General features: G+C 45.0%; 1 protein-coding gene across 3 annotated transcripts in view; it reads left to right on the forward strand.

Annotated features, from left to right (window-relative positions):
- frmd5 (FERM domain containing 5) overlaps window positions 1–18786 on the forward strand; it is a 124526-nt gene that overhangs the window by 72147 nt on the left and 33593 nt on the right. For 2 of the 3 annotated variants that reach the window (XM_033050463.1, XM_033050464.1), the window contains exon 2: window positions 5824–5928. In XM_033050463.1, coding sequence (XP_032906354.1) covers window positions 5824–5928 — 105 coding nt within the window. The remainder of the gene's footprint in view (window positions 1–5823; window positions 5929–18786) is intronic. The other variant, XM_033050466.1, reaches the window with a different exon arrangement.

An 18786-nucleotide genomic window follows, 5' to 3' on the forward strand; every position in this document is an offset into this window, starting at 1 on the left:
CTTTGGGCTGTGGGATCTCGAGCACCCAAGGAAACCCATTCAGTCACAGGGAGAACATGCAAACTCCGCGTAGAGAGCACCTAAGGTCAGGATTGAACTTGGGTCGTTTGCACTATGAGGATGTGGCTCTACTTTCAGGCTGAGCTGCTGGGGCCGTTCTCCAGAGCTTGTTCTGTGTAATTTCAGCAAAACGTCACTCATCCTGGTGCAGCCATTAAATGCTTTTGAGGAGAAGCTGAACAAATGACAGTGTGTGGCAGGCAGGAGGTCATTAATCAGTAGCCGAAGGAAGCTCTGCTCCTTTATTGCAGGATGAAGAACAGAGGCTGCTGACGTCTCCTTTGGGATAATTCCTTTCCACAGAATCCAACAGGGAGAGGAGCGTGTGTTATCCATATTTAGCGGTGTGGAGAGACCAGTGTGCTGAAATTAGCCGGTGCTATAGTAACATGCGCCATCCCAAGTGAAATCCCTCTGACACTTCAATCCAAAGGAGAGGTCATTACAGTGTGAGATGTTTGTATGTTTGCTCACAGTCCACTTGTCACCCCCCCCCCCCAGTAAGGTTGCCCGACTGCCCTGCCTCAGATGTTACTCATCCCCTCCGTCCATGCTCTACCTCCCACCCCCACGCTTCCGCCCTCCCCCTGCTACACCCAACTCCATGAAAAAACCCTTCCCAGGTTTGCCCCTCCCTCTCTTTCTTCACCTCCTGCAGTTCTAGAAGTCTGATCTGTCCTCCACTTCTGCTGTCTTGATAATTCCCAAAGTTATTTGCTGTGGTGTCATGTCTTCAACTGCCACGACCCTGAGCTCTGGAAAGTAGGAGGAACATAGATAGGATGGGTAGTGAGAACCTTCTCCGTAACACAGACAGACAAAGGCTGAGGTGTGGAGTGAAGGGGCTAGAGGGGAACCAAGAAAAAGTACTTTCATCTGGCGAATGGAATACGCTATCTGAGAAGGTGGAAGAAGTGATTTTCATAATAGCTTCAAAAGTATCTGGATGACCACTTGAATCATTGAAGAAGGGTTTCGGCCCGAAACGTTGCCTAGTTCCTTCGCTCCATAGATGCTGCCATGCCCGCTGAGTTTCTCCAGCAATTTTGTCTAACTTGAATCATTAAAAAGGCGAAGGCCATGGACCAAGTGCTGGTAAATAGGATCAGTATAGACAGATAGATGCAATAGTCAGCCTGAACCTGATGGGCCAAAAGGTCTATTTCTATGCTGAATGACTCTTTGATTCTGTGGTTCAACCTTGTATCCATACTTGCCTTGTGAACATATCTCAGTTTGTGCTAAACGAAAAATGGACATCAATTCACTAAAAGAGGTTAGAACAAGAGTTAAATTTTAAAGGGAACACCTGGAAGAAGAAAGTGGTCTTGGGTTTAGGGAGGGAATGACCAGTTTCAGGGTCTGGGCAGTGGAGCGATGGAATTTGGGGAGGAACAAGAGGCCGGAGAAGGAGATGGAAATTCCCGATGTGGAAAGCCATCAGCGTGGGCGAGGGAGGGAGGGAGGAGACATTTCTTTGTTTCGACTCTCCCCCACCCACCCCCTGAACTGCTGCATTCCGTCACTGTTCCCAGCCTGGAACTAAGCTGCCCCTTTGTCCAGGACGTTTGAAAGATTGTTCCTAAGTTGTTCAGACATTTAGCAAGAGTATTGTCTAATGTAGCCCAGCAGCTGCCAAAGTCGGTCTCACAAACAGGCTGGCAAACTGTCGGACAGCATTTGCCATGTGATTGAAGATCTCTACAATACTCCCATTATTGTCATAAACTCACATCAAACCAACAAGCGGAATATCCCAAAATAAAGAGGCTTGACCTTGAACGCAGCAAATGTTTATCTGGACCAGAGAAGGCAGTCTAATCTAACAGCTCGATCTTTGGGCCTTGTTGCCTCTGAAAGTTTCAAGGCCTCATCTCCAAACCCCTGGGCAGACTTTCCTCCAAGTCAGGTCGTGGTCTGGAGAGGCCGAGTGCATGACTGGAGAAGCTGCAACCAGGAAGCTTTGGGTACATGTGCTTGGTCATTCAGGACATATACATGATGTGAATGATTGCATTGCTCCAGGCCAGACGGTTCTGATGTTATGGAATAATAAGTGACTTGAGCGGTTGCAGGGATTGGATGGTAACATGCAGTAGGACTGAGGGGCCGAATGGCCTGCTCCAGCTCCTGTTGCCTTGTAGGCAGCAATGATTTGAACCAGTCTCCCTGATTCCATTATGTCATTTAGTGCCTCACTTGAGGAGGGATGAGTGGTGAGGGGGATCAGAGCCGGGCACTTTGGCCCACACTCAGCACTTGAGATCCCACATCTTGCTCCAAGCTGAATGTTCCAGGTTCAGAAAATGCTTCTTCCCCACAGCCATCAGGCTATTGAACTCAACTCAAACAAAACTCTGAACATTAATAGCTCATTATCTGTTTATTTGCACTTTATCTGTTTTCTTTATTGATGTGTGTATATATTTATACAATGGTATATCGACACACTGATCTGTTCTGTATTTATGCCTTCTATATTCTGTTGTGCTGAAGCAAAGCAAGAATTTCATTGTCCTATCTGGGACACATGACAATAAACTCTCTTGAATCTTGATCTTGAATCTTGTTCTGCTAGGACCGGCTGTTCACTGAGATTGTAACAAAGCCATATCTTCTTTGATGTTGATCAAGGGGACACCATGTTCCCTCAGTAAGGAGTAGATCCTGGTGTGGGGCCGTGGAGAGTGTGGAACCAGTTTCTCCCCTCTGACGAGAACTCTGGAGCTCCTGTCTCTCTCACTGGGCTGTCAGGAGGGGGATTGAACCACTAAGCCTCCATCCATGTCTCGTGCTTGCCTGGATTACCACCATACCATTGACTCAGATGCTTTTTGAGTAACAAGCCCTCCTCCCGCTGACAGGGTGCGATCCCGTTGGTTACCACAGCAAACAGTCGCATCTTGCTCTCCCAACCAGTTAGCATTCTGATATTGACGTGGGCCCGTCCCAGTGGGAACCGGTCAGTGGACCTTGCTTGTGCCTGCCACATACTAACGAGAGGTTGCCATTGTTTGGTCTTTGGGACTCAGCAATTAGTTTAATTGGCTGGCAGTCTGGAAGTGTAGCTGAAAATTACAGGCCGTATCTCTGGATGACAGCCAGCTGAGAGGCACACAGCCCCAGTGTCTGCACTGTGCTTGTATTGAATCAGAACACCGTCAATCCCCACCCCCCGCACACACGCAGTCAATTGGCAGCACCGGGGCAGTGCTGCTTTGCCAGAGACGCCATTCGCTGCCTTCATGTCCAGCACAGACATTGTGGGCCGAAAGGAGAGAATGAATGGGCTTCTTCAGAAGGGTCTCACCCGAAACGTCACCCATTCCTTCTCTCCATAGATGCTGCCTGTCCTGCTGAGTTACGCCAGCATTTTGTGTCTATCTTCCATTTAAACCAGCATCTGCAGTTACTTCCTACTCAGGTATTTCAGATATCTGGATTGCCTCAAGACAAATTATTCAAAGTACTCAAAGACCAGAACTGGAAAGATACCCAAGCCCAAGCTGTAGATAAAATGGAGGCAGTAAGCTACCCCTCACCCATCCCACTGGATCCCAATGTTAATTCCTTCCCTCACCACTGGGTGGGAGCAGTGAGGCACTGGGACCTCAGCAATGATGCCACTGGGAATTGGGGTTAGGTGAGAGACTCCAGGCCTAGTCAGTACCAAATTATGCTCACAACCCTCAGCTTCGTGGCCACAAAGGTGGTGGGTCTGCAGGAGGAAGTGTCAACCTGAACAATCACAAATTAAACAGGGAAAGGAAAGGCACAAGAGACTGCAACATCAAGCTGGGTCAGGCATCATCTGTGGATGAGGTTCAATCCCCAACCAGCTCAAATCTCCCATTTAATGTTCATAATGTCAGATTTATGATTGATAACTCTCCTCTAAAGCAAACTAGGATACTTGGCTTCCTTAAAGTGCTATATTAATGCTTGTGGCTGTTGTTATGTAGATAAGACCATGAGGATTTTAGCCCTTGTTCACAATGGGTAAAGTTGGGTCAACATAAACATTTGGGGGGCACAGTGGTGCAGCGGTGGAGCTGCTGCCTGACAGCACCAGAGACCCAGTTTCCACCCTGACTATGGGTGTCGTCTGTATGGAGTATGTACGTTTCCCTGTGCCCACGTGGGGTTTTTCCGGGTACTCCTGCTTCCTCCCACGTTCCAAAGATGTACAGGTTTGTAGGTTAATTGGCTTTTGTTAATTGAACATTGTCCCTAGTGTGCTAGTGTAATACTAGTGTGTGGGGTTGTCGCAGGTTGGTGCGGACTCGGTGGGCCGAAGGGCCAGTCTCCATGCTGTATCTCTATAGTCTAACGTCTAATAAGCTAAGGGTGAATTCCCGATGAATCAGTCTGCCTCGTTGTAATCCTTGCACTTTTTATCTACACTTTCTCTGTACACTATATTCTGTATTCTGTATATATTTTTTGCATTGCTTGATGTACTCCTACAGTATATGGTATGATTTGTGTAGGAAGGAACTACAGATGCAGGTTTAAATCAAAGATAGACACAAAAATGCAGGAGTAACTCAGCAGGACAGGCAGCATCTCTGGAGAGAAGAAATGGGTGACATTTCGGGTCGAGACCCTTCTACAGACTGATGATTGAAGAAGGGTCTCGACCCGAAACATCACCCATTCTTTCTCTCCAAAGATGCTGCCTGTCCCACTGAGTTACTCCAGCATTTTGTGTATGCCTGGATAGCACACAAAACAGGGTATTTGCCTGGATAGCACACAAAACAAGGTTTTTCACTGTACCTCAGTACGTGACATTAATAAACCAATACTGACAAGATCGCCAGCTCAGCGCTATGAGCTGAAGTGTACGTGGAAGGCTATGCTATGTATTGCTGGTACAGGGAGGCATGTTGTCAAAGGGAATAACTCTGATCTGTTGATGGGGAGCAAGCCCTGGGCAGGGTGTGAGGTTATTTGTGCTGTTTATGTCCTTGAGTCGGATGACCAGTTCTCAATCCCGCGCGCGCTCTATGTCGGACCACATTGCAGTGATTACTGTGGCGCTGCCATTGAAGTGACAGAGTGAACACCCTGTCCAGCCCTCCAGATCTGCTGCCTTGTGCAGAACATCTCAAACAACTCATGCAGGAAATGTTGTTGGTTTGTGCAGAGTTGTCCCAAATATTCATCAAGCTCAGTCCTGAATCTCTCCTTGGCCATCAGTCACATCACACTCCGGGGAGTGCCGGTGACATGGTGACATCCAACAACAGCCTCTTCAAGTGTTTATTTGTCAAATGCACCAGATATCAAACCGGAACAATGAAACTCTTAGTTGCTGCAAGCACATTAGATGCAGCAACAACAATAAATAAACTTGAAATAAACTATCAATTATTCTAAGTCAACCTGACCGTGACAGTGCAAAAACCGAAGTATGTTTAGCAACCATAGCTGTACAAAATCCTTAGTGGTTTGGTGCTGAGAGAAGGTCATGGTTAGAGTTGTGCAGGGTGCTTCACGAGCCGGATGATGATGGGAGGAAGCTGTTCTTGAACCTGGAGGTCATGGTTCTCATGCTGCTGCACCTTCTTCCCGATGGCAGCAACAAGATGAGTGTGTGGGCAGGTTGATGTGGGTCTTTGATGGTATTAGCCGCCTTCTTGAAGCAGCTCTTCATTTAGGGTATAATTCAATGTCAATAGCCTCACATTCAAACAGGAAGCCTCAGTTGCAGTGAATCCAGGGTGAACTGAACTCGTGTTCTTGTTGTTATTTTCACAGCGGGATGCCAAGGGTCACTATCTGATTGATCTTCTCTGCCATCACATGAACCTGCTGGAGAAGGACTACTTCGGAATCAGGTTTGTGGACCCTGACAAACAGAGGGTAGGTTCTGGGAGAGGCTGTTGGGCACCAATCAAGCACTGTCAGAGTTATTGTGCCCTGGCTTTTCCCCACAGAATCTCTTCCCCTTTTATACACTGGAAACAAAAGCTTCAGATTGAAGCCATGGATCAGCCTTAATTTCATTGACTGGGACCGTTTTGAAGGGCTGAATGGACGTATTTGCATTAGTGTTGGCTCTTCATCTCATAAAACATTTTAGTGCATCTTTGATCCCGTGGGAACACGGGGAGGCCATTCAGCCCTTTACAATTGTTTTCCCATTCAGTGAGGTTGTGGTTGCTCAGTATTTACACGCCCTGGTTCTCTAACCTGTATTCCCACAGCATCAAAAACCTTATCAGTCTCAATTCTGACATTTCCATTTGGCCTCCAGATTTTTTGGGGGAGGATGTTGCAAATATTCTCTCCCCTTGCTGTGAAGAAACACCTCCTGAAGGGTCTGGCTCCAAGTTTAATGTTTTGTTCTCTCCTCTTGAACTTCGTTCAACCCATCAATTGATCCATCAGTCCACCTTCACTGTTAGTGGCAACCATGTATAAGAGTGGAGGAGATGATCTTTGACCGAGAAGCCAGCGCGCGTATCAAGGACCAGCCTCTTCTCCCTTGTATGAATAAACGCCTCTGCTAGATTCGGCAAGGCTCAGTGTTAAGTTGGCTTCATGCAAGATCGAAGAGCAGGCTGCGTCCTTGGAGGGTAACGTTATGGTACTGGGCCAGAATTTACTGGAGTGGGCATCTTGCGACTTTCATCCATTAGTTACATTTCTTCTAGTGCGTTACTGAGGGAATGATGCATCATCTGAGATCTGGATGAGACTTTGAACTTTTCTCTTCTCTCATGTGCACAGGCTTGAAGAAAGGCAGGAGTTCTTCATGGTCTCCTGACCAAAATCTGACTTTCTAACAAATGTCAGTGGGAGCTTGCTGTGTGCAAGTTAGCTCCCACATGAGCTACACTGCAACAGTGGCTGCACATCAAACAGGAACCCTATAGGTTAATTGCTCAGGGATGTGAAAGGTGGCATAGAAAGCAGTTTGTTTCAATAAAATTTACCCACAAAGAAATAACAAGATAAACAGTCCATCTCCTTCACTCGTGAGAGGAAAGGACAGAAAAATAAACCGGGAGAAACTCAATGTCAAATTGGAGATGGAAAGAACAATAAAGAGAATGTTAAAATTATAAAGGAAAAAAATTAAAGATGTCAACAACGGAACAAATGATGCCCTGGACTGCAAATTGTTCACCTTTTGGGTTAATGGGATTAATTGGAAAACTGTAATGATTATTTTATTGTTAAAGGGGTCATTATGCTGTTAATTGCCAGACTTGATTTTCTGCACTGAGTTTAATGTTTAATTATTGTGCAAATGTAACAACCTCATGTTAACCATGGGGAGGTTAAACGCGAGATGCCGCTTTGTGAAGTTAACAGAATGCTGCGAATCATCCGACCAGTTGTTGCCATTCCCACTCTGAGTGGTATCAACTGCTCGCTGTAGTTGCTGCCAATTAGTGCCCAGTAACCAAGGGCATTGTTCACCCACTGTTACTTCCTGGAAAATCTGTGCCATTAAGTCGAGTAAAGCTGTTTCACTTTTGGTGTCTTAGATTTTAGTGTTTTGGCAGAAAATGTAACATTTGGGATGTGGCAATCAAGTCAGTTCTGGAGATATAAGAGGCTGCAGGCGCTGCATGGCCCACTGAGTTCCTCCAGCGCTTATGTCAGTATGAATTGTTGGAACTTTGGGTTGATGTGATTATGTATGCAACATCAGTGAAAATCCATCCATAATTGTTGCAAAAATATGCTTGCCCAGAGAGACCCTTGGATTCCACAATACAGGCTGAACTCGGGTTTCCATTTATATGGACTCCCGTTTGACAATATTATAGAGTCATACAGCATAAAACCAGGCTCTTCTTCCCAACCTGACCAAGATGCCCCAGCTAAGCCAGTCCCATTACTTGTCCAAGTGTCTTTCAAATGCTGTTATACTATCTGCCGCTAACCTCCTTTTGACCATAAATAGGAAAATACATAAAAGTCACTCCACTTACTCACCTCCAACACTGTTACAGAGAATGGCCTTAAAATCACGGCAGACAGGCAAGAAAGAACAATTTAAAATAGAGAGAGGGAGATGAAACTAGTTTTGTCATTCATGGTAACGAACATTCATTTTACATCAGACTCTTGAATGTAATAATATTATGGGAGGTTGTTCGTAAGTAGGGGTGTGTACTAGTTGAGCCATCGAACCCAAGGATGGCTTATACAGTAAGCAGAATATACACTATCGTGACAGTTATTATTTTTAAACAAAATGTAGTGTCAATGTTTGCTGTGTTCGTAATTCATTGGGATTAGTTTATTAAAACACCGTTGTAGCACAACTTTCCCATGAAATAACAAGAGTGGGGAAGCTTGACACATCTCGTTCCCTCATTATAGTGGCATGGTCATGGTTTATTATTGTCATGCATGTCAAGATACAGTGAAAAACTTTGCATGATATCCAGTCAAATCCTGGTGTACACAAGTACAATCAAGCCATGCACATGTACAACATGTAGTGCATTAGAGAATAATCCCAGAGTGCAGATTATAGTGCTACAGCAGTTTAGTGTTATAGTTAAAGAGAAAATGCAGATTAAAAAAAGTGCAAGGGCTGTAATGAGATAGGTTGGGAGATCGGAACTACATCCTTAGCTTCTGAGGGGATCGCGACTGCACAGTTTGGATCTGAGAGATAAGACTTGTACTTCCGCCCGCTGGTAAATCCAAAACACCTGCCCTCTCTCTCCCAACATGGCATCTCTCCTAACAAGCCCGTGGGTGCCAGTGCCATGGTGAATTGGAAGGTTAGCATGGCAATCTGCGGCCCTACTTTCACACCAACATGCAAGGATTGACGTAAACTCAGCAACCTCCAGTATTGCTGATGATCATTTAATCAGCAAAGGTTAAAGTCTTCATATTTCCGTTGTGGAGAATCTTATAATCGAAGGGCATAGTTATATTACGGTATGGTGGTATTAGACAGGATCTGAGAAAGAATGCTGTTCATCCAGAATGTTTGGAATCTGGAACGCACTGCCTAAAAGGGTGATGATGGCAGAGACTCTCATTGTATTTACCTGGACAAAGCACCTGATTCATCGGCATAGCTGTCTACGGACCACTACCTGGAAAATAGGATGAGTGTAGGTGGATACGATGGTGAACATAGACATGATGGGCCAAAGGGCCTGTTACTGTGCTGTCTGAGTCTTTGACTTCAATCAGGTTTTGTTCTTCCCAACAGCAGGAAAAAACTCTTTTGTTGCTCCAAATGTTACTCTCTGAGGTCAAGTCAAGTCAAGTCGTCAAGTCAAGTTTATTTGTCACATACACATACGAGATGTGCAGTGAAATGAAAGTGGCAATGATCACGGACTTTTGTGCAAAAGACAAACAACCAAACAACCAAACAAACTATAAACACAATCATAACACACATATACCTTTACATAATAAATAATGGAAGGAAAAACGTTCAGTAGAGTTAGTCCCTGGTGAGATAGGCGTTTACAGTCCGAATGGCCTCTTGGAAGAAACTCCTTCTCAACCTCTCCGTTCTCACCGCATGGCAACGGAGGCGTTTGCCTGACCGTAGCAGCTGGAACAGTCCGTTGCAGGGGTGGAAGGGGTCTCTCATGATATTGTTGGCTCTGGAGTTGCACCTCCTGATGTATAGTTCCTGCAGGGGGGCAAGTGAAGTTCCCATAGTGCGTTCGGCCGAACGCACTACTCTCTGCAGAGCCTTCTTGTCCTTGGCAGAGCAATTCCCAAACCAGATGGTAATGTTCCCGGACAAGATGCTTTCCACCGCCGCTGCGTAGAAGCACTGGAGGATCCTCGGAGACACTCTGAATTTCCTCAATTGCCTGAGATGGTAAAGGCGCTGCCTTGCCTTACTCACGAATGCTGAGGCATGTGATGCCCATGTCATATCCTCGGAGATGTGGACCAGATATTTAAAACAGTTCACCCTATCCACAGGATCCCCATTTATCCTCAATGGAGTGTACGTCCTCGGATGATGTGCCCTCCTAAAGTCCATGATCAGCTCCTTCGTTTTTTTGATGTTCAAGAGGAGGCTGTTATCCTGGCACCAGAGTGCTAGACCAGCCACCTCCTCCCGGTAGGCCTTCTCATCGTTGTCTGAGATCAGGCCCACCACCACAGTGTCATCAGCAAACTTAATTATTGAGTTGGAGCTGAACCTAGCCACACAGTCATGTGTGTACAGGGAGTACAATAGGGGGCTGAGCATGCAACCCTGGGGCGATCCTGTGCTCAGGGTGAGGGACTTCGATGTATTCCCTCCCATCTTGACTAGCTGGGGCCTGGCGGTGAGAAAGTCCAGGACCCAGGCACACAGGGAGGTGTTGAGCCCCAATTCCATTAGCTTCCCGGCCAGTCTGGTGGGGACTATCGTGTTGAAGGCTGAACTGTAGTCTATGAACAGCATCCTCACGTAGCCCCCCTTCTGGCTGTCCAGATGGGAGAGAGCGGTGTGCAAGACCTGGGAGACCGCATCGTCCGTGGATCTGTTCGGACGGTATGCGAACTGCAACGGGTCCATGTTCCGAGGGAGGAAGGCCCAGATGTGTTTCTTCACCAGCCTCTCAAAGCATTTCTTGACTACCGAGGTAAGGGCCACCGGATGGTAGTCATTCAGACAGGCTGGGGAGGCATTTTTTGGTACCGGTACAATGATGGATTTTTTGAAGCAGGCAGGGACCACGGACTTGTCCAGGGAGAGGTTGAATAATGTAGTGAGCATTATTCTAACTCTAACTCTGATATAAGTTCTGTTTGGACATTACAATGCTGAAATTTGATGTCTCAATTCTATGCACTGTGCCTGCAGTGGTTTGCTGAAATTGAATATCATTTTTTTTAAATAACCTTACGTGCTTACTTTGCATGTCTGCTGTGCTGAGATGCAGAGTTGAACTTTCATTGTATCTGTACCTCATTGTTCTCGCATAAGCTTGGGTATAGTTCCAACCGATCTTCCAACCAACCCCATTGCAGACGTTGCAATGTTTCTGTAACTGTAACTGTATCTCTGTAATGCTACACTCAGCACGTTGGTATTTTTCTCTCTGCACTACCTGTTGTACCTGTGCATGGCTTAATTGTACTCATGTATAGGATGATTTGACTGGATAGTGCACAAAGTTTCACAGTATCTCGGTACATGTGATAAACATAAATCAATACCAATACTAATACATGTTCGTATGAAAATAAAGTCGACTTGATCTGACTTGAATCATTTGTGTCCCATGACTCTATTCTCAGGCCCTCCTATTTCCACTTTGTCCCTCAGGATGGAGAGCCCCATGCAAACAACAGGTCAGTGGGTTTACTCCAGTCGGCTGGTGGAACCCCAAATACCCCTCGATGTCAGCAAGGTGGCAGAGGCGGCACAGTGGCGCAGCGGTAGAGTTGCTGCCTTACAGCGCCAGAGACCCGGGTATGATCCTGACTACGGGTGCTATCTGTACGGAGTTTGCACGTTCTCCCTGTGACCCCATGTGTTTCGCCGGGCGTTCCGGTTTACTCCCACACACCAAAGATGGGCAGGTTTGTAGGTTAATTGGCTTCTGTAAATTGTCCCTAGTGTGTAGGACAGAACTAGTGCACGGGTGATCGCACAATGGCGTGGACGGGGTGGGCTGAAGGACCTAATTCCATGTAGTATCTCTAAACTAAACGGATGACTTTGAGAATTGGAAATATGACACATTGATTTGGAGGAGAGGTTATATTCCTGATTCCTTGCTCACCCTCTCTCCCTGTGGAGCGCACTAAATCACTGCTCTTAATTCATGGCTAGGACCCGCACAAGGGCATCCCTTCTTGAGGGTTGCCATGGCACCATTTGACGTCAAGAGTATAATTTTATGCCTTTAAACAGAATTGTCACTCTTGCGGTGTCGAGAGACAGATTGCAGAAAATAGGATTCTTCCTATTGCTTGAAAAGTTAAAGTCGCATTTAATTCAAGTTTAAATGAAGGGCTTTGAGAGTGTACAAGGAGAGAGAGGGTCACCTGAGCCACAGAATTCATGTAACTGGTGAAATAACCAGAGGGGGAGACTCAACTCAGAGAGCAAGCTATGAACTAGAAGGGGATGTTTGAATGGACAGAGAGAGTGGAAACATCAGGAACTTGCAATAGAACAATGAATGAATACTTGAAGGGGCGAACATTATAGGGAGGAAGGAGAACGCAGCGAAGAGAGACCCTATGGGGGATCCTTATAAAGAGCCAGCACAGAGAAAATGGACTGAATGGTTTCTGTCAGTGTAATATAAATCTGAATGAAGGTGCTCACAAGACAATAGAGAACGTGGTATATTAATTATAAACTTGTGGATTTATTGCTTTGCTATGTTGCAGATTTTAAACTTTAGACTTTAGAGATACAGCGCGGAAACAGGCCCTTTGACCCACGGAGGCTGCACTGACTAGCGATCACCCCGTACACTAGCACCACCCTACAACTTGTAACAATTTACAATTTTCACCAAAGCCAATTTTAACCTACAAACCTGTACATCTTTCGAGTGTGGGAGGAAACTGGAGCACAGGGAGAAAGCCCACGCAGTCACAGGGAAAATGTACAAACTCCGTACAGAGCACCTGTAGGGCATGACTCGGGGCCATTCAGCTAAATCTGGAGTTGTGCTGGCAAGGTGGAGAGTAGACAGAGGTCCTGTTTGAGGTGGTCACAGGCGAGAGAACACAGCGCCTTGAAACATTTGGGCTCAGTTGGGGTGACAGCTTTGCTTGGAGTTTCATCACATGACCCTCCTGTCTCAAAAGCTCTGCCCCCTCTGATACCTCCATGGTGGATTGATCATTCAACATATTTACATCCGTTGGCAAATTGTCATTTTCATTTCCCCGCTGAGTGTTTTCTGACTTTAGTCAAACTGCGTTTGCAATAACTAATTGTATTGTATTGTATTGTATTTTAATGACCACACAGCCAGGCTGGTGGAATTTGTTATCAGTACAGCTCGATACAGGTTCCAACATTTCATCAAACATTAAACTTGTAACATAGATATACATACAGACACATTTCATAATACATAAGGGCCATGCTTATTCGTATTTCCTCACCGTACAGATTTTAAAAAGTTAATTGCCGTGGGAATGAAACTGTTTTTGAAGCGGTTTGTTTTGGAGGCAATTGACCTGTAATGCCTCCCAGAGGGCAGTAGCTGAAAGGCATAGTGTGCAGGGTGAGTGGGGTCAGAGATGATCTTGCGGGCTTTGTGAAGCGTCCGTTTGTGGTAAAGTGATTCAAGGGATGGTAGGGGTAAGCCAATAATTTTGGATGCTCTGTTTATGATGCGCTGTAATTTCTTCCGGGAGAGTGAGTCGAGACTGCCGAACCAGACTGTGATGGATGAAGTGAGGATGCTTTCGATGATGGCTGTATAGAAGCGGAGCATGAGATGAGACCTTACTCTGAACTTCCTTAGCTGTCGAAACCTACAGAGCAAATTGAAACTTTAGGTGTTGATGGCACAGTGGTGCAGCTGCTGCCTCACAACGCCAGCGACCCAGGTTCGATCCTGACCTCAGGTTCTTCCTGTGAATGTGTGTGTTTTCTCCGGGTGCTCCCAAAGACGTGTGTGGGTTTGTAGGTTTAATTGGCCCCTGTAAATTTCCCTGAGAGTGTAAGGAAATAGGATAACATAGAGCTAATGCAAACAAGTGATCGATGGTCAGCATGGAATTAGTGGGCCGAAGGGCCTATTTCCAGAATGATTGTTCAATCAATCAATCAATCATTGAAATACCGCAGTGATACTGCTCCCAGATTGCTGTTGATCCATAATTCCTGCAGAATCCTGAAGCTTTGGGAATCCCAAGGCCCTTGCAACATTTGGTGGACAGGGTTGGGCATTGTGATCACCTCACTGCATCCGAGCTTGTTGCAGCTGCTATCAGAAGTGATTTTGTGCTGCGGTATAGGCAGAACCCGTTTGTTCTTGGTGTTAAACTCAGCTGCAGGGAAGATGAATGGGGTGAAGATCTCTTTTCACTGCAGTGACCTGCAGTAATTGAGTTTAGATGATCTTACTGTGACTCAGGAGAAGAAAATTAATTAATATGGATGCCTGCCAGCTTTGTACATGGATGTTGGTGATGTTCTGCACCATAGAAACTTAGCAAACTAGGTGCAGGAGTAGGCCATTCGGCCCTTCGAGCCATCACTGCCATTCAATATGATCATGGCTGATCATCTAAAATCAGAACCCCGTTCCTGCTTTCCCCCCCCCATATTTATTTATTTATTTATTTGTTTGTTTATTTGTTCCGAACAAGTAAAGACATAAATAGGAATAAATAACAACAACAAAATCGAAATAGTCAAACATTTGGACATTCCAGGCAATATTTGCAAAGCAATGAAAAGCATAAAGCAAAATTTAAATGTCCAACACTTTTTCTTTACAAGCTCGAAAAGGAGTGAGAAGAAGAATAACTTATTTAATCTCACCCCTTCTCCCTAAACCCTTCTTCCATATTTAATAATTAAGTAATTAATAATAATAATACCCCAGACAATTTTTAGAGATGCACACAAACATATATATACATACAACTGATATACACTTACAAGTAATATGTATGAAGTAACCAAAAAACATAAATAAATAATAAATAAAATAATAAATAAACATTAACCCCTGTTTGTCAACCATCCCCTTCATCCCTGTACCTTGTGAAAAAAAGTTTTTTGTATGTCATTTTGAACTGGTTCATGTTTGGACATTGCTTTAACTCCACATTCAAACTGTTCCACAATCCTACTCCACAGACCGAAATACAAAAAGTTTTTCTGGTCATGCGGACTCTTTGTACCTTAAAATTAAATATTCTTCTTAAATTATAACCCCCCACTCGCTCATTGAATAATTTTTGTATATTTCCAGGTAAGTTTTTATTTTTGGCCCTAAACATTATCTGTGCTGTTTTAAATGCAACCAAATCTGCTAATTTTAATAATTTTGACTGTAAGAATAATGGATTAGTGTGATCCAGATACCTGACATTGTGAATAATACGTATTGCTCTTTTTTGCAGAATAGTTAATGAATGTAGCGAACTTTTATAGTTATTGCCCCAGACTTCTGCACAGTAATTTAAATAGGGTAAGATTAGTGAACAGTAGAGAATGCGGAGTGATTTGTGATCCAGAACCTGCTTAACTTTGTGTAATACAGAAATGCGTTTTGACAGTTTGGATTGTACATGTTTAATGTGTGATTTCCAGCTGATTCTAGCATCCATTATAACCCCAAGAAATTTATTTTCATGAACTCGTTCAATTTCAACCCCATTTATCTTTATATTCACTTGTGTATTTGTTCTGCAATTACCAAATAACATTATTTTGGTTTTGCTCAAGTTTAATGATATTTGGCATCCACTGCCTTCTATGGCAGAGAATTCCACCGATTCATAACTCTCTGGGCAAAAAAATGTTTCCTCAACTCAGTCCTAAATGGCCTACCCCTTATTCTTTAACTGTGACCCCTGGTTCTGGAGTCCCCCAACATCGGGAACATTGTTCCTGCAGCTAGCCTGTCAAATCCTTTAAGAATGTTATATGTTTCTATAAGATCCCCTCTCATCCAGTGAATACAAGCCCAGTCGACCCACTCTTTCATCATATGTCAGTCCCGCCATCCCGGGGATTAATCTGATGAACCTGCTGCACTCCCTCAATAGCAATAATGTCCTTCCTCAAATTAGGAGACCAAAATTTAAATCTTGCCACCAAAGTGGATAACCTCACATTTATCCACATTATACTGCATCTACCATGCATAGGCCACTCACTCTACATATCCAAGTCACCCTGCAGCCTCATAGCATCCTCATCGCAGCTCACACTGCCACCCAGCTTTGTGTCATCCGCAAACTTAGAGATTTCACATTTAATTCCCTCGTCTAAATCGTTAATATATATTGTAAATACCTGGAGTCCCAGCACCGAGCCTTGCGGCACCCCACTAGTTACTGCCTGCCATTCTAAAAAGGACCCGTTAATTCCTGCTCTTTGCTTCCTGTCTGCCAACCAATTCTCTCTCCATGTCAATACCCTACCCCCAATTCCATATGCTCTAATTTTGCACACTAATTTCTTGTGTGGGACCACGTCAAAGACTTTTTGAATGTCCAGATACACTACATCCACTGGCTCTCCCTTATCCATTCTACTTCTTACATCCTCAAAAAATTCCAAAAATCACTCAAGCATGATTTCCCCTTCATAAATCCATGCTGACTTTGACTGATCCCGTCACTGCTTTCCAAATGTGCTGCTATAACATGTTTAACAATCGACTCAGGCATCTTAGCCACTACCAATGTCTATAACTGGTCTATAATTCCCTGTTTTCTCTCTTCCTCCTTTCTTAAAAAGTGGAGTTACGTTGACTACCCTGCAGTCTACAGGAACTGATGCAGAGCTGAGAGAACATTGATCACCAATGCATCCACGATTTCTAGGGCCACCTCCTTGAGCACTCTGGAATGCAGACCATCAGGCCCTGGGGATTTATCTGCCTTCAGTCCCAACAGTTTACCTAGCACCATTACCATGTGGATTCCCTTCAATTCCTCCCTCCCACTAGATCCTCGGTCCCCTAATATTTCTGGGAGATTGTTTGTGTCTTCCTTAGTGCAGACAGAACCAAAGTACTTGTTTAACTGTTCTGCCATTTCTTTGTTTTGCATTATAAATTCACCTGTCTCTGATTGTAAGGCACCTACATTTGTCTTCACATCCCAGCAGAGAGAGCAGTAGGTAGAAGAATAGTGCTGAAGACCATCACTGGGTGGACTGGGGGCAGGTGTACAGTGATCCCACCAGCGAGGTACAGGCAGGGGCATGATCCTCAAAGAAAGGAAGAAAGGTAGATGGAACAGCAAGGGTGCGGCAGGGACCTGTGTATCTAGGGAAAATGCACGCATTTCCACATAGCTTTTTAAAATATTTTCCCACCCACATAATTATTGATCATCCTTTGTCCAAACTTTAGAACAACACAGGCCACTTCAGAGGGCATTAGGTTCCAGCACCCACTGGTGTGGCTCTGGACTCACACCTTGGCCGTGGCAATGGAGGCTGGAAACTTGCATTCCTAAAATACATCAATGAGCTTGTTGGATGTTTATAACATTGACAGCTCCAGCCTCACTTTAAGCGATGGCAAATTTCCTGATGTTTAAATTATTTTTAGAATGGATTTGTATTCCCAACTTGCTGTGGGTGCATGTGCTCTCAGCCTCACTGGGGGGGTTAGCCCAGTGTTACCCACCACAGTCACCTCTCACCAACACTTGAGGGTTGGTCGGTGTAACCCGCCTCCATCACCTCTCATCCTCACTGGAGGGTGAGCCCAGTGTAATCCATCTCTGTCACCTCTCATGTCCCATGGACGGTGAGTCCAGTGTAACCCACCACAGTTACCCTCCACCCTCACTGGATGGTGAGCCCAGCTGCCAGAGTTTAGTCTCAACAGCATTGTAACTGGTACCAGGAATCCACTCTCACCCTAAACCTTGGAACATTTCTACACTCTCAAGCACTGACATCCCCATAGACATAATGCACACAAGAAGGTAATTCGGCCCTTCCTGCGCATGTTAGCCCTTTGAAATAGTTCTTCATTTGTTCCTATTTGTCTGCCCCCCAGAACTGACCTGCTTATTGTGGTGTCAGCAGTGAATCCTGATCTGAGAGATACATTGGAATTATTTGGGAGTTTCTCATAAAGATCAACAAAATAGCAGCAGGAATAGACCACTCAACCGCACAGCCCTGCCTTGCACAGTCAACATGAGTGTGGGCTTCTTTTCTGTCCCACCTCCTCCTGAGACACAGAAATAGAGTTGCCAGAACTTTCCATCGTCCTGTAATGTTTGTTTGCCAAGAGAAGTGTTGATGTATGCGTGGAGAGTGTGAATCAAGGAATAGGGTGACCTTTCATCAGGTGGAGAGGGTGGGCTTGTCCTAGCAATGGTCAGGAGAAGGTGTGATGGCCTCAACAATGGCTCACTGTGACAGGAAGAGTAACTCAGGACCACACAGGATGTGACATTGTCAGGCAGCCACCGCTGTTTTGTCTCCCTCCAAATTCAATTTCTCCAATCTCTGCATCTCTCTCCACTTGAATTTGATTCTTGTTTCTTTCCTGTTGGTTTTTTTGGAGAGATTGTTACCAAATAGAGGGAATGTCACTGGAGAATGGAGGGGTGAGGTTGAGGCCAGGACCTGCGTGCCTGTGGCAATCACACATCAACCGGGTGGCAATGTGTCCGGGTTGGTGGCGAGGATAAGTCACTGCCTGTGATCCGAATGGGTTGAAAGCCTGAGGGGTTACCCAGTGTGTAGAGACGAACTGGTGAATTCAACAGCACAGTGCAAGCTGTGGAGCAACTAAACTAAATGAGGGATAATACTCTTCCTTTGCAGGTAACATGAACCTTGGAGTATGCGATTGTCAATTGCTTAATTTTAATGATTTTGACTGGGAAATTGGAACAAAAAGTTGCAGATGCTGAGATCTGAAACAAAAACCGAGAATGCTGGAAACACTCATTAGATTCACCTATAACGTGCTTGCTGATCTGATGCAGGTGGGGCTCAGTGAGATGAACCAGAGAAACCTTCAACTCAACTTAAATTCTTGCTGCTGGAACTAACACTCATGATTGTGGTTAATTTATTGTCTGTCTTGTCCT

The sequence above is a fragment of the Amblyraja radiata genome, chromosome 34, assembly GCF_010909765.2.
Source record: "Amblyraja radiata isolate CabotCenter1 chromosome 34, sAmbRad1.1.pri, whole genome shotgun sequence".
NCBI classification, from domain to species: domain Eukaryota; kingdom Metazoa; phylum Chordata; class Chondrichthyes; order Rajiformes; family Rajidae; genus Amblyraja; species Amblyraja radiata.